The sequence below is a fragment of the Merops nubicus genome, unplaced genomic scaffold, assembly GCF_000691845.1.
Source record: "Merops nubicus isolate BGI_N331 unplaced genomic scaffold, ASM69184v1 scaffold37507, whole genome shotgun sequence".
In the NCBI taxonomy this organism is placed as follows: domain Eukaryota; kingdom Metazoa; phylum Chordata; class Aves; order Coraciiformes; family Meropidae; genus Merops; species Merops nubicus.
Window position 1 is genome coordinate 1 of NW_008619038.1, and position 23,942 is coordinate 23,942.

The window sequence follows — 23,942 nt, forward strand, 5'->3', positions numbered from 1 at the left end:
GGGCCGAGGGGCGCTGCCACCGATCATTCCTGCACAAAAGCCAGACAGACTCAGGTGTCGGCACATGGTTCAGAGCAGCTTTAGCACCGCAGCCGCTGGATGAGCCGTGCTCCCAGTGACGAGGATGCCGTAGCTGCGCTCACGGCTCCTCCGAATACAGCTGCCCACCCGGCCGCGCAGAGCTACGCTAAGGTGCTTTGTGCTGTTCAGTCAATTATCAGATTATCATACAATTTACAAGAGGAAGATCCTTTTATCATTTCTGAAATGCTGTTTGGAGCAAGTGTTCCGCACACAGGCTGTAGCAGGTGCCGCAGGTGTGTGGAAAGCTCTGACTTCCTTCCTCAGGAAATGAATCACGCTGGCTGATCATGCCCGTGGCAGGTCTCTGCTTTCCAAGTGAGAGTGAAGACCTGAGTACCAACACGTTATTGCTACGCAGGCTTACAAATTAGAAGGACCAAATTTAAACTCGCCTTCTGGTAACATCTTTTGGCGTGTCCTCTCCTTCAGAACTAAGAGCCTTCATAGCTTCAAGGCTCACCCCGGTAATCTTGAATCAATATATGGTGCAGGGAAATTACTCACAGGAACTTTCCGATAGATGCTGAAGCTCATTACCGTTATTTTAGGGGAAGTCCTCCCACATCTACTGTAAACAACTGATACAGTTTATTTACACTTGGAATATATAGCGTACTACACTCTGAGAGCAGCCAAAAAAAAAACCCCAACCAAACCCCAACACAAAAATCCCCTAAACCCAAAGACATGCATTCACAGTATTTATACATTTCAATTTTAAACAGTGAAGAGCGAAGACAAAACATTCATTTCAGACTGAACTACTGATCTCTCCAGTTGCATTTTGCAACACTCTTAAATGAGTATTACAAGCCACACAAATAAATAAATATTACTCATCAGTTTAATTGTTTGGTGATGTATAACCACTGTTTCAGCTGCTGTACAAAATCTCCTTCAGTGTTACATCCTCAGATCTGTTCTACTTGTGTACATGTTCCATCAGCTGAAATATGTGGCGTGCTAGAGTAAATAGCCCAAACAGAGATAATACTCTCTAACTTGTATACACAAGATGAATAACATCCTCTAATACATACAGAGAACATGAGAATAATAGAGAACTTGAAGGACTACAAGTTGGCCTCTACACTGCTTAAACAGGGTATTTCAGTGTTGTGCAGCATGTCCTTTTTAATACCAATGCAAACTAAATATGAAATGTTGACGGTGAATATACCCATCTGAAAGGACACATACAATACCCATTAATTTACTCAGAGATCTCAGTGGTTGTTGCATACTTGGGCAGCCTCAGACTATGTGCTAGTGGAAATAAGCCTAATAAAACAGGATTTTCTTGTGAAAACCCCTATGGTATCTTTATACAAGATTAGTTAGAGCAACATGAAGGAAATTGTGAAATGCACCACAGATTAGACATAACCCATGACAAGAGGTAACACTACTGCAATGGTTCTATACTACTACTGATGTTTCCCAAAAAGTTTGTGTTTCAAAAAAAAGATTAAAACATTAGTATTTCTTTGTTTTAAAATGAGAACTAAGGCTAATAAATCGAGGATAACAGAGGGCAAACCCAAGGCCTGTAGAGATACACATCACAAGGGCAACAGTATTGCCCACAATTTTGTTTTAAAAGAAGTATCTCCACAAAGAAGTGGTTCATTTATCTGCTTTTCTCAGGCAGAAAGATTGGATTTTTACCTGTTTAACCCTCAGCTGAATCTGGAATGTTGATGCGACCAGACAAAACACTGTGTTCATCTAAATGTTTTCAGGTAGGTGAAAAGTGGTGCATGAATAGGAGGACTAAAAATATGCAGAGACAGAAGTTCAAAGTAAAGACCTCAATACATAACAGCCCATGAAACAATTTTTTCCAGGCTTTTTGGAAAGTATTTACAATAACCCCAACATTAAATTACACATGTTATAGTCCATTACTCAAGCACATTTTAAAAAAATGTAAAGCCACCTTACCTGTGCTGCTGTTGCCTAAAGCTCCTTGACTTCCTATTATCCCTTCACTCCTGCCCATCAGTCCTGGCTGAGGTATCACCGAATAGGGGCTGCTTGTTCGTATGGGTGGGAAAGTTCCTGCACCTGCTTGGTTCTGCAGCGTGATGTCAAGTGGTAAATTCTGGTTTGGTAACAACCTGCCCAGTTGCCCTGCTCGTGGGTTATTAAAAGCTAGACAGAAGGAGCAAAGAAAAAAGCAAAGTTAGAAGAATGGAAACTTTACTTGTTAAAAAAAAAAAAAAAAGAAGAAAGAAAACAGAAGGCAAACACAGCTCTTGGGCTGAGCTATTTAACACTGCACCATTTACCCACTCCAGATCTGTCTGAGAAACATCCTTCTTTATGTAAATTTCAACATGGAACATTCTGACACTAAACCAGATATGACATATTTTTAAAACTTTAAATGATGCAATTTAACCGACAGAAGAGCCACTACAGCAAAATGTACCACTATGTGATTGATGCACACACTACTGCCAATTAACCTTACACCTAGAAGGATGGTAGTTGCATGCAGATGTCATCCTGAGGCAAACTGTTAGGAGTTATATCAGTTTTGAAAGTTTTCCAGCATAAGCTGTGCCCCTGAAGAAGCTACCAAAATTAAGGACAGATTGAGTCGGTATCAGATCCTGTAGCCCCATTTCGACATGTCCCTCTTAAACTTCTTTTACACACTTTTTGTCATTAATAAAACTAAACACTTTTATGATTCAGCAACAACAAATAAGGGGTGCAGAATCTGAGCTCTGCCAGCACAATACTCTGGTAACTAGAACTGTGCATGATGGTTCCTGTCACCTTACGGAACCATTTTCTCCCGTGGACATGTTTGGTGCTGTTGCAGACAGGCTCTGCAGAGGGAAGTACAGAACCGTCACAGAAACGCGAGCATCAGATCACCACTGGCCAGCACCTGGCTCTGCTGCTCCCTGGGCAACGTTCCAGTGCAGGAAAGCACCGACTCCTTCTCAAACACGAACTGAGCACTGACCTTGTGCCTATGATTTCATTTCAAATCGTACCAACACAAGGCATACAAATAAATTGTGAAATTGTTATTTGGAATACTTCCCGATAGCTTCCCCTAGGAGAGTCTCTCTCTGATAGAACACCATCCTCAAAGTGACTTCTGCGCTTTCATATGGACATTACAAAGATGTTAAAGAATTTCTTTCTTATTTCAGATCAAAGTATTGATACTTTTGAGAACTTAGATGAGGTTTATTAAGCTTGTTAAAAAGTACAGAAACATCTTATTAGAAAGGTCTCTGACTTTTCCTCTTAGTTTATAAAACCAGACTACAGGAAGTCATTGTATCTATTTTTTTTTAAAGTAAGTTCTCTGCCAGGTGAATTTGCTTATATGCCTGTATAGGAACTACATCACATATACCTAATTCCCGAACATGAGATCAAAATCTTGTCTCACCTCTCTGCTCAGACAAGCAAACAAAACTCACTTATGAGACAAAAATCACCTTCTCAAGCTTAGGGGCATCTTAAAGTCTAAGGATGGAACCAAAACCCAACTTCAGTGACAGCTGAGAACAGTTTTCTCAAGAAGTGTGAAAGATCACGTGGATGAGTCAGTTCTTATACGGTGGCTTTGCCAGCACCCACTGATCCTACAAAACGGAAAGCTGGAAATGCAGCACATACCACCAGGACAGCTGCTGAGACGTGCTGGTGGCTCAGCTCCCACATCTTGCTCCCAGACAGGGTGGGGCTGAAGGACATTACCTGTGCCCCACACAGCAAACTCCAGCCACCCAGCAAGCCTAGCAGCTTTCAAGTATTTTTTTTTTTTTTAAACAGATTAAAATAGTTTAAGCATTTTCATCTGAAAACTGTAAAATGAAAGCCGGTTATTTCTTCAGAAAAAAACCCTGTAACCCTCCTAAACCTCTCCTGGAATCATGTACTATTTGATGTTCATCCCACACCGCTTCTCTGTGCACACAGGGGAAGCCACTTGCCATTTCTGTGCCCCTGTTTTCTGTGTGCTCCTCTGCTGCAAACATGGCAGAAGCTCCCCAGGGAACCCAGCACAGACACAGGACTTAGGAGGGGAAAAGGAGGTTAGGGCTTTAATTCTCAGGGGGAATGGGATGCTGCTCTCCCAGAACTTCTGCCAGCCCCCAAGGCACTCCCATTTACAATCATACTGTCACTGTGCTGCCGGCAGCCTTGGCGGCAGATTTAAAGTTGGGTTAACTCTGGAAAGCCAGAAGACCCTGCTTCAGAGAGAAGATGATGAAGCTTTCAGACACACAGGGATCTCCTTCTGACTTACGTCCTGCCGTGGCTGCTGTTAGTACCCCCATAGTGACAAAAATCATAGAATCATTCTGGTTGGAAGACATACTCAAGATCATCAAGTCCCCAGGCATCCTTCTTTGAGCAACACTGATAACAAATGTAAATTTAAGGATCTGTACTGGTTTTAATAGGAATTTCAACATTAATATTTCCTATTAACAGTAATATTTATTTAAACATTTCTAAATAATAATTTGAGTTAATCTGAAAGTTGCTTCACAGTGTTGTTTTAGTATCATCAGAATGGCTAAAAATATTACCTAAGCTCTATGCGTTATAAACATATAAAACATCTTAGCCAATGCGAGAAAAAAATGAAGCAGTGGCTTTCTATGCTGTTTTCAACATTTGTAGCTGATAAGACTCCCATCTTGCTCACATTCCATTTTTCTCTGGTGGTAGACTAACATTTCAACATTGATTTGCAAGTTAATTAATAAAGTTAAGAAACACTGTCAGCTGGAAGTGACTCAATTAAAAGCCATAATTTCAAATCAAACTTGGGCATTCCTCTCAATCATATGTCTTCCTACTCATCTTGTGGTTTGAGAAGATTCTCCTTCTCCTCCCTTAGAAAAGTCTCTCTTCTCCCTGTCACAGTAAGAACTGCTCTCTATGCCAACGTCCTCACCACAGCAGCACCACCTAGGACCACAGCTGGGGACGTTCCATTTATTTTGAGGGTACCCCTCAAAGCTCCTCAGAGGGCACCACTTCCAGGGTGCTGAAGTGTGCACTGGACATCACCTCCACGTGTGTTTCAAAACAGGGTGACCGCAGATGGTGCTATGTCATCACAGGAGACCAGAGCAGGACCAGCTCTGTCACCACAGGAGACCAGAGCAGGTTGGGGAGCTCCCTGGTTACATCATCACACAAGACCAGACCAGGATGAGGAGCTCCCCAGTTCCTCCCCCCCCGGCCCAGGGGCACCACAACCACAGCTTTTGGGGTTCGCAAACTTGGCCGACACATGCACAGAAGGTGGACTCACTGCTCTGTGAGATCCTCATTGCTGGTTTCTGGGTGGTCACAGCCGTGCCGGGGCTGCCGTCACTGGTGAGCTGCATGAGGTCATTGATGATGGCTTGCTTGTCAACCGAGCCCGCTGGCACGCCTGGGCGGCTGTCTGGGAAGAGCTGCGGTAACTGGCTGTTCTGCAGGTCGTCCAGAATCTCCTCCAAGTTGTCCAGTTCGCTGCCCGGCTGCAACAGAGACAGAGAGGCACTGTATGTGTCGCTGCTCCCCTGCTGCCGGCCGCCTGCGCCCGCCGTGCCCGTGCCGCAAGCAGCCCAACGCCACGCGGAGGGAGCTCACAGAGCTGTGGAAAGGGCACCGTGCAGGCTCCCCAGGGCTCACCCGCCTGGCATGCGGGGAGCCTGGCGTGGCACTGGCACCCCTTCAGATCCCAGGCGTGGGGACATCAGAAACCTCCGCGCACGCTCGGTTGGCACAGGCAGCACCTGGCAGGGGCAGAGGTCCAGCAGCGAGGGACATGGGGCTTCAGGCAAGTATAACTGATGCTCCTTTCAGCACAGTCATATTTCTAGTCTGTTTATGACTTGATGAAAAGCATACGATAGGAAAGTTGCTTCACGGCTAAAAAGATTCACCATACACATTTTCTTCATTGCATTCAAAACTGAGTAACTCTGTGTAACTTAACTGGCAAGAAATACACATTTCATTGAAGTTCCGTAAGTTAAAACCTGCTAGCTAGGTACTAAGGAATTAATTTTGCTCGCAACTTCCTAAATAATTAAAAATAACTTATTTACAGTAAGAAAAAATATCCAGAGAAATATAATTACATTCAATTCAGTTGAAAATTATAATGAAATAAAGATCAGGAAAAAATTAAATTAATCCTATACTAACATAAGTACCAAACTGCCTGTTTTTCGTAAAAATACTGATTTTCAGCAGTATTTTTTTTTTTAGTCAGCTTCTCTGTCTATAAGCCCTCAGGATTAATTTTTTTTTTTTTTAATGAAATTCGGAATGAATTCAAATTGTATTATCTAATCCTAAACCTTTGAGTAGAGTAAAACTCTTTTGGGTAATAATGACCAACAGGAAGTCCAGTCTTAGTTACCATGTTGCACAGGAAACATTTCATAACAGTATTTAGAACAAAGAGATGCTCAAAATCGTCACCTTCATTCAGAACCGTGGAGTGATGGCAGAAGAGAGGGAGGAGCAGCCAGCCCGGGAGGATGGGAACCGCAAAGCAGCACCACGAGCATGCACGCAGCCCAAACACAATACATGCTGCCAAGGGGAAGGAGTGTTCCCCATTAAAAGGCAGCACGTGGGTGATCTGGAGGCTGGTCTTATTGGCAAAAAGGTAGGAAATCACAGAATCAAAGGACTGGAAGAAATTCAAAGCCTCAAGGCAAAACCAGAGTCTGCCTTTTCCTACAGAAGTGACAGAAAATTCCCAGGGAACCAGTCTCAGTGCTCTGCCATCCTCACTATTTGAGTTTTTTTCCTCAGTGTCAATGCAAAATCTCCCTCATTGAAATTCAGGCCCCTCCTTCCTGTCGTATTTTCAGTCTGCAGAACAAATCGTCTTCCCCTTTCCTTTTCTGACCTTTTCTGTATTTGGAAATGTGCCTTTTTGGGTTTTAAGCTGAAGTTAATGAGCAATTTCAAACTTGTTGAATTTTCTTCAGCATACAACCTGCTTTCTAGACCTCACATCACTCGTTGCTCCTGTGCACCGCCTTCAGTGGATTCACACTTCTGCCGAAGTGCCGTGTCCTGAACAGGACTTAAGATGAAGCCTTCCAACTGCTGAGTAAAGCAGATTTACTCTATACATAGTGTGCTCTGATGATTTTTTTAATTACATGATATTACTGACTCTTACTCACCTTGTGTTCACCTAGACAGAGCTCTGAAAAAGTCCTTATCTAGCCAGTTGTCCCCTCCTTTTTTTTCTTAACTCTGTGACATTGTTCTTGACTATAATAAACAGCTTTTGTTTGTCCTGAATGTCCTCCTAAGATTCTTCCTCTCTTTCCTCCTAACATTTTCCTCGTTTCCAGCTGAATTTGTATTCTGTCCTCCAGTGTATCTGCAGACATACAAGCGCCATGTGCAGCTGTACCAAGCTCATGTTCCATCCAAAGCAGCTTTAGATGTTCCTGCAGCACTTCCATTCTGACAGTGAATCCTTCAGTAACTATTCTGTGTGTAAGGATTTCCAAACGCTTCCCACCCACTCACGGCAGTTTCATATTGACCATGCATCTCTAATTCCTTTACGAGAATGGCATGTGTAAAAGTGCTGAAGAGCCTTACTCAAGCCAAGACACATAGCATGGGCTGCTTCTCTCACGCCAAAAACCCCGCTACCCTTTCAGAACAGGTTGGTCCAACATTATCTGCTCCTGACAAATAAGGTCTCAGGGAGACCTTGTTGTGGCCCTTCAGTACTTCAAGGGAAGTATCAGAAAGATACGGACAGATAGAGCAGGGTCTCTTGCAACAGGACAAGAAATGATGAATTTAAACTAACAAAGGGGAGACTTAGACTGGAGAGGAGGCCTTTTTTGACACCGAAGGTGGTGAGACCCTGTCTCAGGCTGCCCAGAGAGATGGCCAATGCCCCATCCCTGGAACCATTCCAGGTCAGGTTGGATGGGGCTCTGAGCAGCCTGCTCTAGTTGCAGATGTCGCTGCTCTCTGCAGGGGGTTGGATTAGTTGAAGTTGAAAGTCTCTTCCCACCCAAACCAGTCTATGAAATCCTTCGGCTGACTCACTGCACTCCAGGCACTTACAAGCAGCTGGGTGGATGTGACACACCACCACAAAAGGTGGAGCCAGAAGGAATCAAATGTGATGATAAGAAGCCTAAATCAGTGTGCAGACCGGTGATAAGCAGATTCCAAAATGTGCTCTGAGAGACCTTCATAAGCACTGCCTAGAGCCATATCTTGAGCACTGGGAGCTCTGGCACAAGAGGACCGCAAGAGCCAGTGGAGGAGACTGCTTGCTTGCTTGCTTTCTTCTTTTTTTCTTTTTTTTTTTTTTTTTTAAGATGAGGGTTCTGAACTGCTGCAAATGCTCCAAGATAGGCTTAGAATTAACACCAAACTATGATGCTAGCCTGTCTTTCCAGACCCACCCTCAAGTGGCACCATATGCACAGAAACAAGCATTCAAATATTTACTTGGTTGGTTTCATGGGATTTTTCCTTTATTTATAGTTTGTATTTATTTTGTTAATGGTCTAAATTGACCTTTATATAAACAGATGGCACACCTTAGCCTCCCTGTAAAACCATTATCTCTCATGAATTAAAAAAAAAAAAAATAAAAAAAAAGAGCCTGATAAAAGTGCTAGGCGTCAGAAGAAAATTCTCATGCACATATTTTCACTATCTCTAAGCAATGCAATCACAACAGTTTCCATAAAACTTGGACACTAAGTGCCAGCAAACGTAAGACAAGTTGTACTTAGAAATATTTTTGCATTTGAAAGAGTACCTACCTTCAAATTACTTATCACTGCCACATATGGAATTTTTTTTCAGCTCTACTGAAAGGCATTAACACCTCAGCATGAAGTTTGGTTTACAAAAGCTGCTAAGTCAAAGTCTAGCTTCCAAAGACTGCAAAGATCCTGAACCCTTTGGGGTCTCCACAGCAGGCAACGCCCATGGCTTGCACAGAGACCCTGTATTCCAAACTTCATATGTGTATACATTTCCTTTATGACCACGTATGACAGAGGCATCCAGGACTTCTCCCTTACCACAGGGTGTCTTGCAGTGGGGACACAGCTTCAAACTACTCCCGCCTTACATAAACCCCAGGTTAGCTCATTAGCTACCTCTGCAGCATGGGCAAAACATTTGACCATAAAAGGTAAACAAAAACCAAATCCTTGCTCCATCCTGGCATTAAATTAAAGGATTATATTAAGAAGAAAAAAGTAAATCAGAAGTGGAATCAATATAGTCTTTTTCTTCCTGGTAACTGCAACAAACATAAAATTGGCTGGAAAACCTGCTATATTATCAGGCTAATCTACTACTAACATCTGGAAACAGAACACTAATTGAAAGACATTCAGAAAATGGAGTCCCCATTCTAAGGTTTTGATAGAATTTCAAGAAGAAACCAATGTCCTCCATTAATTTAATGGATGGTGGCCATCCACAAATGTGTTTTTGGAAGATGAAGGGGGGTGTGTAAAGAAAATATTTTAGTATTGGGAAGATCCTAGTTTCCACATAAAAAAAAGAGGACAATAGTGATAAAGTGTGTGAGGAACTTCTGTAACACTGCTGGAGGAGCCTGCAGCACTGCAAAGTCCCTGTCGGACAGCTCTCTGTATCGCCTCCCGGCTAAAGAAGAGAGTACACCTGCAGAGATAAATAAGGATTTTCTTCCACACTGCACCAAGTGCTTTCTCAGAGAATAAGCTACTTCAAACTTCTACATCTTGGTTTCTTCATCAGTACTATGAACATAATAATCCACACCCAATTTTACAGAGCAGAACATTATGGCTAAACAAACTGTTTCTTTAGCAAGGCACTACCTGGTGCCATCAAGACACAGTGTTTCTCTGAGGTAACCCTACGCTTCCATTCTCCTCCCCCCAAGCTGGTGGCCAGTCCTTGTCAAACGTGACCATCTGCTGGCCACTGCATGGGCTGGTCGGACCAGCAGTGGCATGTGCCGCCAGAAGCAGGGCAGCGTTCTGGGAGGCAGCACAAGCCATGGGCACAGGGAAGGAGGGTGCAGGATGAGGTCCCACCACGGCAGTTCCACAGTAGCTGGTGGGTCAGCAGAGTAAGTTCAACTTACTGTTGAGGGATGCCCTAGAAAATCAAATCAGGACTCGTTCCCCCTGCCTTCCTTTTTTAATAACAGAGAACGATACAAGCACTTGTGGTGCTTGACGTCCACAGTCCTACTACTGCCGGGGCTGTAGGGCACTGCCTGCTGGAGGAACCTCCCCAGCAGGGCTCCCCACAGCTGTCTCAACTGGAATAGCCTAACGGAGCCCGATAACCATCATCCCACCAGAGAAGAGACAAAAGTACAGTGGCACTGGAAATACTCTGCCATTTGAGAGAGGCTTCCTGTCGGCCGCTGCTCTCTGCAGAAGAATGTGTTTGAACACACCACCTAGAAGATGGCTATTTTTAGTACAGCGGGGCACTTCAAAACATTTCCTGCTCAGAAAGTTACACCAGAAATAAAAGGAGAAAACATCACAGCCCTGCTGCCTCCCAGAACCCCAGTCCCCCTTGCAGAGGCCACTCTACTGCCACTGCGCTGCAGTCTCGAGAGAAAAGGCACACTCCAGTGGCTAACTGCTTAAAAATACCACATTCCTCAGGGAGGAGAAGTTTTAAATAAACCTGAAAAATAGGTAATGCAAGCATGCCGCTAATTTTTACATGCGGGAGGAAGAAGGGGCCAGAGGGACAGGACACAGGAGGATGGAAGAATTTAGCACAAGAATCTGTGTTCTAGTCTTGTACTAAATAGTTCCAGCTTTGATCTAAATTTAGCCAATGAGCACTTCCTGTGGGAGACTGTCTTCCAAAGCTGAAGTTTTTGATGCTAAGTATTTTCAGTGATTTTATAATCGGGGTAAAGTGGTTATTTGTTTAAAGGCCTGGCCTCCAGCTAGATAAATGCTTACATTATTTTATATTCCCCACCACTTCCTCTGCTACTACACATTGGATGTCTCCTATTTATTCAGCTCCAGGCTTCACTGCATTTTAAGTAGATTTTAAAACTCTATTCACAGCCAACAGGAGCAACAGAAGCTCTTCTGTCATTCTTCAGCAGCCTTCAATCACAGCTGTGGGACTGGCTTCTCCTCACCTTGGTGCTGAGGAACCCCACCACTTCAGCTCTCATCACTTTACCATGACGCCTGCACTGCTTTGCTGTCTTCTAACTCCTCCATCTCCTGGACCTTCCTGGACCTCCCTGGACCTCCATCATCTGAAAGCCATAATTTTGATCTACTTAGATATTTTTTGTGTTTACCAAATCCTGTGTTCTTGTCCAGTATCAAATACTGAAGACTGAAGGATCTCTGCCTTCAATCCAGGACTGACTTCAGTACGTAGTATCTCAACTAGAAATTGGAATCTATTAGATATTTTAAAAAATAGTTTGCTCTTGCTGGTTTAGCTATGAATTTTTTGATACCTGTGTTTTTCTAGCCTAACAGAGCATAAGTTCTCATACAGAATCTAAACCCTCCCTCTACAGACACTACAAAGTAGCGTCTGTATTCAGAACTAAACTAACATCCAGGCCTGAGGAAAAATCCCTGTAGAAATTAGTGTAATTTGGCTCAGTTTCTAAGTTTCCTCCTAAAGCATGGAAAGGATTGAAAAACCACAACTGCTCCTAAATAATGGCAATAGCTGTCAAGTTCTGTTGCAACAGAAGAAGAGAAGTAACCTTAGGAGATGCCTGGATAATGGAGACGTTAACAATGCTGCGCCCGCACTGTGGTGGCATGCCTGGCTCCTACATTTTGAGGTTATAACTACCACGCAAAGAACTGTCAACAGAGTCACAAAAATAAACAAGCTCAAACCCAGTCTGCAAGTTAAAAACACACCATGCTTTAAAAGTGAAGGAAATGGCTGTGAATGAGAGAGTCATGAGCATTTGTGCGGTGTAGGATCTGCTCCTGGTTTACAACCTCAGGCACTGCCTTGGGATTAATGGCCAGTGGGCAGAGCAGATAGTGTAGGACACAGCTAAGGCTCATTAACTCCAACTTGTTATAAACTCTCCAGAAAATGTGTTATACTGCAATTGATACTGCAATTACCTATTTTACAAACAAAATAAACACGAATACTGAAGTAGCAAATTGCTTTTGCTGTGTCCCTTCTTGCACAGCTCTGTAAACTGGAGCACTTTGGGTGATGTGAACCTGGTGCTTTTTGAAAGTGAATTCTGCATGAAAGCCAAAGAAATAACACTTTTCAGCATAGCTCCTAACAACATACGGTTTATTATACGTCGGGCAGCGGAGCAACAAGCAATCCTGCACAAAACACAAATTCTGAATGCAAAGCTCAATGAAGATAACCTTGAACAGGGGAACATGATCTCTGCCCTGAACTATTAATCATCCAGGGAAACCTGGGACAGAATATAAAAAATTTTTAACTAAAAAACCACCAAATTAACAACAAAACGTCCCTAATTAATAAGTATAGCACAAAGACCAGTAATGCAAAGCTGGTATCAGTCCTTTCAAACAGCTCCTGTCCTTGAGCCTGAACTTGCTGTACACGTGGGAGAAGTGTGGTTGCTGTGCTGGATAAGGTCAAGAGCCCATCTTGCCCACAACGAGGGGAAACAGCCTGTGGGAAAAGCCGTCAACAAATGAGCATGAATCAACAGTCAGAGGCACTGTTGCTTGGTCTGCCTGCACCTGGGAGAGGCTCCCCAGTGCCTGGGCCCTGCATCTCCTCTTGGACAGAGCCTGCTCTCTCAGACAGAGTGATCGACACAACCTAGTAACACCAACGGGAAAACTGAGCTGGATTTCAAGAGACAGGGAACAGCCTGTCAAGGGAACTGTCAAGAAATCACTCTGAGAGGAAGTCAGGGGCAGGAACAAGGGCCTAGGGCCGCTCATGCACGCATCACATAACGAGTGGCTTACCTGTTCGTTAGGCTCAAAGCTTATCTCTTCTTTCTCTGTCCTCATCGCTATCAACTTTGTGCTACCGGAAGGGTCTGTCTTACTGTCCAACCGCTCCAGTTTTGGGGGTATGTCTGGTAAACCAATATCTTTAGTATCATCTTTATCTAGCAAGTAGCGAAGTAGTGCATTATTATTCTTCTTAGGACTTGCTGGCTCCTGTTTAACAGTCACCTCTGAACCAGGAGCTGTGCTACTGGACTCCTGGTTCAGCTCTTTGCCTGTGGCCTCTGCTGTGAGCTTGGCCAAATCTACAGGAGAACTACTGTCCTGCAATAGTCTGTGCAAAATTTTATGCTTCTCCTTGAGTGAGGTTCCATGTGCCGAACCAGACCCAGGCAACCCTCCCGTGGAGTCCTTGCTAACGTCTGCCATGGTACTGGACAAAGGTGAAGGCTCCATCTGATCTGATTTGGTGGTCAGCAACTGTAAGAGCTTTGTCTGGCCTTTTCCATCATGCAGTTTATTCTGTCCATCAGGTCTCTCGCCACTGACAACTGGTGGCATGTTGCTATCACTGTTATCTTTCTGCTCTCCTGAATGGCAGCTGCTCTCAGCTCGTCCAGTTGTACCTTCTGATTGCTCTCCATATAGTCCAAAGCAGTCTTTAGAGTCCAGGCTCCCCATCTTGCTTAGCTGGGGAGGGTTCATATTCACAGGGGAATTCTGTAGATTTCCCATTTTTAGGTCAGGTGAAGCCAACGAGGATCCTAGAGAGACGCCGTGGCCCTCACTGAGGGCCTGGAGCGCGTTCAGGGAACTGTTGGTGTAGTTATGGCTGTTTCCTGTGCTGCTGCAGACTCCGACGGGCGAATGCAAACTCCCGGCGGGAGAGAACTGGCTGGGTGGGACGCCCGGGCTCACACGATGCCTTGGGGAAAGCATAGAGTTTGGCTGCCCTGGATTCATGCCGGGACTCCCGGGCTCACACGATGCCTTGGGGAAAGCATAGAGTTTGGCTGCCCTGGATTCATGCCGGGGCTGCTTTGTGAGGGGCTGTTCATTTTTAGTGCATAGTTACTACCCTGAGGAGTGGATGCTTGTATGCTCGACACATGGTTCATTCCCCCTGACCCAGCAAACCTGCCTGCTGGCATGCCCATTTGTTCCTTTGGGCCATTTATGGCAAAATTTATATTGCTACTGATGGTCATATCCTGACCTGGGTTTCCGCTGCACATGGCCTGATGGGCAGGGCTGCTGGAGCTAATTGGGTTCAGTATCTTCCCCATTCCTTGTCCAGTCAAATCCTGATTCATTCCACAGACATTCTGCTCTCTGTGTGGCAGGGGGAAGAAAAACAACCCATTAGCTAAAATGACAATGGCCAACTTGCAATTACATTACAGAAAAAGAAGCAAAACCCCAAACCTCGCTTTAAAATAACAGAACAAACCTACAATTAAAAGCAAATGGACAATCTGACAAAAGTGATATGCAGGTCTCAACATGGCTGCACATTAACAGCATGGCTTCTCAGTACCTCATTGACAGACCAGCGGAAGAGGGGAAAAAGAAAATTATATCTCATTTAAATGAGAGTCATTAGAAGTGCAGGTGGGTTATAATTTCAGACTCTCTTCCTTTAATGTATATCTCTTCTCTACAATTTGTTGATATTGAACGTCTAGAACTGACAGGAATCTCAGCTGAAACACATGACCCAAACATATACATGTTCTACAAGACAGCTGTGGACAGCTGTTTGCTGGAGTTTTGACTTTCCATGAGCTATCCCCTCTGCAAGGCTGGAGTGGGCTGTTTGCCCACCAAGTTCATGGTGAAAAGAAAGTTGAAAAGTCCCATTTTTATGCTGCTAGATTATTTAAATGCTACTCCAAAGCAGCCTATGTGCCAAGAGAACTACTGGACTCTGCTTCAGAATGGGAACAGTCTGTTAGCAGCCCTGTTCTGCATGGGCCTTTAGGAAAAGAGGAGAAGAATGAAAAAAACCCCCCACACAGGAGACAAAATTCATGTTTGAGAGATACAGGCTGTAAGACAGAGGAAATGGAAGAGAGAGACAGAGAAAAAGCTCCTGAGGGTCACTGCTCTTTTCCTCAGTAGATTGCAATTAGGATGTAATATACTTTTTACTTCTGTGCTAATACTTAATTAAAAAAAATCAGACATATTCCCCAATGCTAAAAGCTATAAAAAAAAGACAGTCAAGTAGATTAGGAAGAAAAAAAATGAGGTTCTCAGAAAAATCAAATCAACGCTGGACTTCCAAACCCAAATGCTAATGGACCACTCCTAGTATGTATTTTGATGAGATGAAAACCATTGCTGCTGGCATGGGGAAAGTGCAGATGAACCCTTGCATTTTGCTAAGGCACGAGAAGTGAAAGAACTGAAGCACGTAGAGTAGTGGTGCTTGTTACTCTGCATTTGTTACCTCAGGTGTAACGGCAAGGGCAAACAACATGAACTATGAAAAGAAAGGTGCATTTTTAAAACCTTATTACAAATACAATACTACCAGTGTTCTGCTAAAAAAAACCCACAAATATCTGCAATTACCATTTTTAACTTAATGGTGCTTTTTAAATGTAAAATTTAGCACCTCCTGAAATACCAAGCGTATTCAGCAATCCAAAGAAAAGAAAATTCAGACAGCTTTTGGTCAGGTCCATTTCCAAATCTACAATCTCTGTAAAATGGTTTCAGTTTTAATTATGTTTAGAGCTGTTTTCTTCTGCCCAGAAAAGTGATACTGTTGATACAGGGAAACAGCACTGTAATGTAAGTCAGCAAATTATAACTGAAACAAAACCTGACACAAATATACCAGCACAAGTAATAACTTAATTCAGATTTCACATTGAAGTTCTGAGGTCAGTGATTATTCTCCCTTGACTTTAACATATTATTGCCTGTGATTTTTTTAAAAAAACTCAAACTAACAGTGGTGGCATTTCTCAGGATTGGACGCATGAAAGTCACTACTCCAAGCATCAGAAAAGACAACAACTTAAAATTTTCAATTTCTCTAAAATGCAGTTCTATTAATCAGAACAGTGTTTAATGAAACCCAGAGCCAGCATATGACTGACTGTGAACTACAGGAATTTAAATCCTTCTAAGTTTTCTAGATTTAATTACATATGGAAGGTTTATTGTGTCTACTATGCAAAATACATGAAATTAAAATACTGATATTAAGAACATGAAATTAAAGGAGGTTTTGCACGTTTAATGGAAGATCCTGATGTGAAAATCCAGCATGTCATTTGTAGATCCTGACATAATCTTACAGTCTTTTCCTGCTGTAAGCATGGATTTCAAAAACTTACTTTGTTTTCATGCTATCAGGTCTAGGTCAAATGAATGTCTATCAGCCTTATACAACTTATTTGCTTTGGCAACTCTGTACTTTCTCTGTCTCTGCAGAGCACGGGTGCGACAAAACCGGGCAAGATTACCTGTGAAGCATATGCAAGGAGATTACAAGCTGAGGTTCACTAGTCGTCTGAGAACGGATGAGCTTGCTCTTCGTTTGGGCAGAAACAATAGTGCCATCAGACAAGGAAAACCGGTAAACAGGACTGAACGCCAGCCCCTGCCTCAGCACTGCAAGCAAGGGACAAACAGAGTGAAGTTCATGAGAAACTGGAGAACAGGCAGCTTAGCTGCTCAGCACCTACTGCTCTGAATCCATCAGCACTGACACCACAGACACTACATTAGGTTAAAAATAAATACATTGAAAACAAATAGATGGGATGCATCTAAAGGAAAGCATCCCACAAATTGTGGGGTGACCAAATGAAAACCTATAAGGAGTGACTGCAAGGGCAGGACAGATCCTATGAAACACAGAGTATTTCAGGAGTGGGCTGGGAAGTCCTTGGTGTGCATTTCACTTTTCATCCAGGATGTGTCTAACTCCTTTTGTTCCTCAAACATTTTTTTTCACATGTATCATCTACATCACAATGATTAATATAAATGTCTTTAGTTTCTAGATCATCCCTTTTCATTAGCCTATATCTTTTCCTCCTTATTGCCTGCTTAAATTATCTTGTAACAGTTACTCTCATACTTCTTTAATTTAAAGAGTACATAAATCTCTTAGATGAGAACAATTAGAAATAAGAAGAACTGGAACTAGGAATTATTACTTTTTAAAGAAGAAATACAAAAATATACAGCTTGAACAAACTACCCATACAATTACCTAAACCTAAACTAGGGCTGTGCTATCCTTCCCCAGTTTGTGGCTTACTTCACAAATTCTTCAGCCCCTAAATCTTCAGAGTAAATCTGAAGTTCACCAAAGTCAGTTCCCTAACTTCTTCAGACCCCTGTGACATTTCTTTAATTAAAAATGAAAATGGTGTCTTAAAAGAGCAAATCTCCAAACATTTATTTTACGGTTCTCTCTTTGCCATCAATGAAAAAAGTCTCATAATTTTCAATTCCTAGTCCAAAACCCAATATTTTATGACTGCAGACGTGGCTGGAGGGAAACTTCAATTCAGATTTTTCATATAATCATTTAGAAAAGAAATAGGAATGAAGTACTACAAATACTTTTCATTTCCTATTTTTTCATACAAACACATTTCTGTGGTTTTGGTTTCCTTTTTTTTTTTTTTTTTTTAAATTAATATTATCTTCTGATGTTCATTTCATTGCTTGTCTGTTAATATTTCCTGTTGTAATGAAATGGCGTGGTTTTCTGAGTGTGGCTTTATTAAATGGTCTCCTCTACAGAGCTACCAGATTTTCAGCCTTGCAGGAGTGGTTACGATTGCTTTCCTCCACTGTTCCACTGCTATATATTGTTCTGCAGGGTTTTGAAGTATTATTTAGGCAGTGAGAAAACAGGAAGCATAATTTAAACAACCAGAAGGGTTTTTTTTCCAGAGTAAAAATGTAAAGAAAAACAAAAATCTACGAATGTGAAACAATACAAAGCAAAATTTCACTGTTAGGTATGTCATTGTTTCAATTTAACCTTTGGGCACCAGAAGGTCCAAAGCTCTTAACTTTAGCATATACCACATCAGGAAATTCCAGTAGTCAATGCCAACAGGATACAAGTGAAATCTCTACTTACATTTTCCAAACTAATTCTTTAAGCAAACAAGAATGTTTCCATATTCCTCTTGAGGAAATACTTTTTTTCAGACTGTGGCAAATAAAAACTTACCATATATTTTGTACTTTGTCCTGAGAGTTAATTTCAAAGCTTTGTGGGTTTTATTGTTTATCAAGCTAATGCTGAATTTTCCTCCACACTGTTAACACCGAATTACACGTAGGAGACCATTACTTTCTTTGCTTCTACTCTGAAATCTTAATCACTTAAAAAATGCGAGGGGTTCCTCAATCAAGTGTTCTTGGACTGTCTTCTCCACACTGCAGGGCCAGGAAACGTTTCAGCTTTATCCCTCTCCAGTGCTGGATCCTTTGCACCAAAGCAATTCTAGAGGTTCTTCCTCCTCTTATCATTCACCCTCTGCACTTACACAAGAAGCAAAGACCCGCCTCATTTAGACTAACTCTACAGTTTGTCCAGTGATCCTAAGCCTCTCCTGCAAAACCCTAGTGTTGACTCCAAAACACATATGTTTTTACCACTTCACAGATGATAGATTATAGAGGACCCACTCAAACCTCGGCACTGGAGATGCTAATTTGGTCAGGAATCATCTGAAGAGGACTGAAGTAACAAGTGGCTGGATGCCATCACAGAAGTTCCTCAATTCCTTTTGGCACAGAACTTACCTGAACCTGCTCTCTAACGCCTCTGCTGTCACTGTCACTGACACCACCTTCCTCAGCTCGGTCTGAAATCACAGCATCAGGCTGGGAACTTTTAGTGCTCCCCCCAATTTCTGAATATACCCCAAAAGCTGCTATCTAAAATATCACAGTTTTTCTGTGCCCCCAGATTCCCAAAATGAAAAGTAAAGGTCTCATGAAAGCAGAACATATTAAAGAATATTGAACTAATGCCACATGACTAAAGCTTTTATTTTTTGTGTGTGTATTTGGTGGAATAATTTGAGATTCCAGTTACAATTTCATTTCCAAGACAGCATGCCAGCTGTTTAATGAGCATAGCAACTATTTGTTACAGGCCAGCTGTAAACCCTGTTCTACAAACATTAACCCAAAGAATGATGCTCTTGCACTGGAAATGTTCCAGGTATGTCCCACTGGTTTTGAAAAGACTTTCCTGTGGACTATAAGGGGTTATTTGTTTTTACTAATTTGGATTTGTGTTACTAGAATTAGCAGTATCAGGGGGTTATGAAAAGAAAAATTCCCACCCAGTCACAACCACAGAAACCTCAAGGGGAACATTCTGCTGTGCAGTTCTCTCCTACATCTCACCTACCACAATCTTGACTGAGTAGATGTGTTCCTGGTGTGTCCTACAGCACTTATCAGCCAGATACTGTACAACAATGTGACTTCCCAGATAGTCCGAGCACTGCCTCTTCGATAATTCACACTCAGTGTTTCTCACAGGAAGAATGTCAGTAAAAGTCCAGTTTTGCAGAGAAAAGGAAAACAGGTCAACGGACTGCAGTGTGCATGCTGAGGTTCTGGAGAATAATGCGTAATGAATGTTCTGCCAGGCAACACAGAAGGGTCTCTCTTTCTAAAGTAACTGACAATTTGAAGATTTAAAGCACCCTCCAATATGCAGTTTTAACAAGCAGGCTGAAACAAACAGGGAGAAAGGTGCAAAACCTCTCTGCAGAGCCATCCGTGTGTCGGGCAAATAATTTTGGAAAAGGGACTTCCAGCAGCCCTCAATTGTTCCATGTAAACAAAGAGAACACAACCAAGAGAGACAAATGACAAACAGTTTAAATATAGAAAGTGCTAAAAATACAAAACCTAACCTTCCTGGTGATGCCTCTTGGCAAAAGAGATTTCTCCCTCATGCTGTGAATGGAACCTCTGAATGCATCTTCTCACCATATCCTCCCAGCCAGGTTTCATAGCTGCTCGCATGGTACTTGTGTCCAGTGAAGTTATTTTGCCTGTTATTAGATAAAACATTTTTTACAGCAATTTCCCCCTTTGAGTTTGGGGTGGGGGGAGGAGGCAGAATAAAAAATAAAATTAAACCCTCCTATTTCACATTACCTTGTAGATCCTGGCGAGTAGTAAAGCTCTCTGATGAAGGAAGAAGCGGCCTTTCCTTCATTGGAGCTCTTCTTGCAACACAAATCAAGCAAGACTGCAAATCTTAAAGAAAAATGTTACTTCAGTAATTTGTATAGAAAAGGAAGATTATGTTTCCACAAAGAATTCAGAAACATTTTCTAAATGTTCTTCAAATCCTTTTGGACCAAAAGAATAGGTTTTGTATCAATACAAGGACAGACAGAACTCAGCGGTCTTACATCTTCATTATTTCCTACAACATTAAACCAAACAGGAGAGGTGGGTTTGTCTTCTTTTTTAGAAGAAAAATTATCAAGGACTTCACCACAGCCTGTAATTATTGGCATATGTTTATGCACATACCTGTAGCAGTTCAACCATTTGGGAGATAAGTGAAAAAAAAAAAAAAAATTCTGCATGCACAGAGAGCACATTTCTTCAACACTCATCATTTTGTACCTTCTGGGCCACATTCTCACACCTGCCTCACACACTTGTTGTCCCTGGGGAAGCAGCTTCAGAACCAGCCATTTTTACTTACCTGAACACTTAGAATACAATCTGAGGAACTTCATCTGCTGAAGTAGTAGATGATAAAGGAAATGGCAAATCATGACTGTCTTCAAATTGTAAGGAACCAAAAAATTGTCCACTGAAACTCTCCTGCCAGTCAGTTTCAGTGTAAGAGAATTTCATCATAAAAGTCCACTCTTCTTACAACTGCAGTGACACAAAACCAGGAGATCTCTTCCAGGGAGGCTGAGGTTCTTTCAACTTCAGTTAGATTTGTCTAACAATTAGGTGTGTGCAAGTGTTTATGCTTATAATCCAAGAGGAAGTACACTTCCATCGTTAAACAAGGAAAAAACTTACAATTTTTCCACTTTCAGGATGTAGAAGCCACTTTATCAACTTTCCCTCACTTTATCAACCGCACCAAAACTGCTGACTCGCAACAGCACGGAAAGAGAAAATATCAACACAAATTAAAGCAGCAATTACCTTCCCCGTCCTCCTTGAAGGAATTTGGTTGTGAAACAGCAAAGCACTGCATAGTTTCGTATTTCTGATGTGTTTCCTGGCTATCATGGCCTTCTTCAGAATCAGCAAGAGGTTTTACGAGCATCCGACAGTTAAAGGTATGGCTATTACGCCTCGGAGTGTCACCAGACCAGGATCCCCCATTCACTGAGGAAAGCAAAGATCATCTAGTCAGGTAAATCTGGTAGCAGTCGTTTCTGCTGCTTACCCACAGGAAACTAATCAAGGTGCTCTGCAGACTGGTCGGGAAAGGAGCTCATTTAACAACAACAATAATCTATTTTTAATATTGGAGCCTAACCCAGCACAGAACAAGGTTATCTATAAAATTCTCTAGATTTTAAGAGCACTGCTAATTTGTTGAGCTATCATGGTTTTAATTCTTTTTCCAAGTGTCTTATAAGGACATAGTAGAAAAGCAGGATAAAAGTCTAAGTACTGGTGGGTGTGAAAGTTACACAGTACAGTGAAAAGCCTCCTGGGTAGATCAGGTTAATTTATGTAGGATCTGTCCAGTGAATTTAAAAATGATTAATACAAGAGACAACAGCATTTCATAAAAATCTGTGTCCAGCTTAGAAATAGAAAGAAATGAAACTGATATGCACTTACAAAACCAGGAAGCAATACAAGTGAGAATATAATGAAACATACAGTCTCAGCTGCAGCAGGAAAAGCTGAAGGGATGGGACTTACCTGGGAGCAGTGATAGATAAAACTAAAGCCTAACACAGAGCCTCAGATGAGTGGAAAAGGAAATGCAAGCCTGAGATGCACAAATACAGGTACTGGACATCAGTCAGAAAAAAATAATGCAACACCACATAATAAACACCAGGGTCATATTTAAAACAGTCTTCAGTCATAAAATGCATAAAATTATGGGATTTGGCCATTTACATTTTTGATTCCCCAGGGTTTTTTAAGTAAAGTCATCAAATGCTAAAGTGAATTGCATAATAATTTTTAAATGGGTATCAGTAAACAAGGTGCCCAGCACTGACTTTGTATTTCTTTTTACCTCCTCCAAAAACTAATGACTTTAAAACCAGTATTACTATGCATCTAAAAATGGCTGCAACTCACAAAAACAGTCTTTGAAAGATAAGGCTAAATATCAGTGAGACTAAAAATATTGAAATAAAAATTCTATCAGAGTTTTCTGATTTTTCTCTTCTAACACCCCTTTCCTGGGCCATTCTTAGCCTAGACAGAGAACTAACAGTTCACATAGCTAATGTCGTCTTTTAGTAATTGATTCTGGAGATCCATTAAAAATATCAGCTAACTATGATTATTATGAGTTGCTAAGAGTAATTTTAATGAAAGAGAATCTGAAAAGACTGAAGGATGCTTTTGAGAATAATACTAATCATTCACACAGATTATACACACATTAAAAATAAATAGACTGTATATGATGAAATGGTAAATAGTGGAAGGACACCAAGTTATTGAAACACTGTGTTATGAAACCAAAGTTAAATGAGCAATGGTATGATATGAGGAAAAGACACATACCTAAAGATTTTGGCAGCAGGATTTTGACGAATTCATTGTGGTCCCCTACGTGCAGGATGCTATATATGCTTGTGTTCATCAGCTCTTCTTGGTTGTACCTTAGGTACTGGGTGACATTTTCAGAAACAAACACAACGTTACCTTCTGGGTTCACTACAAAGAAAAACCCATCTAGGGCCTAAAGGAGAAAAAAAAAAAAAAGTGAAGAGAGAGAAACACAATACCAAACAATCAGATTAACAACAAGATACTCAGAAAAATAAATATCCCCTTCTGAAGACATAGCTGAATATTTCTGCATCCAACCTAATTCTTCTATTTTTGTCTAACAGCAAAGGACACATTTCAGACTGAGCATCTGATCTTACTAATACCAAACCTGTGTGAAAGCACAGAAAGGTGCACACCTTGCAAAATACTGAAACCCACAGGTGAAAAGAAAATAGATCCCCTGCCCTAAAGAAACAAACAAATGAGGCTGTGAAATCTCCTTCCCCAGAGATATTCCAAGCTTGACTCAGACCTGCTCACAGTGGGACTACACAAGCTCCAGAGGTCCTTCCAAACCACGGTAGTTAATGATGCTGTTAACAGAGAGGGATGGTGACAGCACCAGAAACAGGCAGCGTGGCTGAGCCAGTTCTCACCAAATGCTTTATTTCTTTTATTTTTAAATCACAGAATAATAAAATGCGCAAATAAATGTACAAGTATATACTTTTCCTGACTGCCTCTATAAATTAAGATCAACCAGGTCGTTTTTTCTCCTGTTAATTCTCACAAATTCTAATCTCTGACTTTGTTTTTTATCATTGTCTTCTTTTTGTTTCTGGTCATTTCTGGTTTCTTCTGTTAATTCATTTTCTCAGGAGACCTCTCTCCTTTCTATGTGCTTTTGTAACATTCACCACATTTTCCTGCTCACTATCATTTAGTTTAACTAACAATGATTTACAGGATTTAGTTAATTGAGGCTCTAATACAATTCTCTATCAGCACCCCTGCTGTGGATTAGTGTCTCAGACTGTATTTCACCACTGCTTGAAGCCAACACAAGCCTGACCTTTTTGGTTTAGTACTTTCTATGTTATGACAGCTCCTTGTACCGGAGAGGAGAGGAGAGGAGGAGGAAGAAAAAGG

At 41.8% G+C, this 23,942-nt stretch overlaps 1 protein-coding gene across 1 annotated transcript; it reads right to left on the bottom strand.

The window, feature by feature from the left end:
• Window positions 1-3: 3 nt before the first annotated feature.
• NCOA2 (nuclear receptor coactivator 2) lies at window positions 4-23,085 on the bottom strand (the record flags this gene model as incomplete). Its single annotated transcript, XM_008943650.1, is given in 10 exon segments — window positions 4-29; window positions 2,029-2,238; window positions 5,387-5,597; window positions 13,068-13,968; window positions 14,016-14,384; window positions 16,532-16,679; window positions 19,973-20,113; window positions 20,220-20,321; window positions 21,243-21,428; window positions 22,803-23,085. Coding segments are annotated over 10 exon segments (2,577 nt in total), but the record flags the coding sequence as incomplete, so codon positions are not given.
• Window positions 23,086-23,942: the final 857 nt, after the last annotated feature.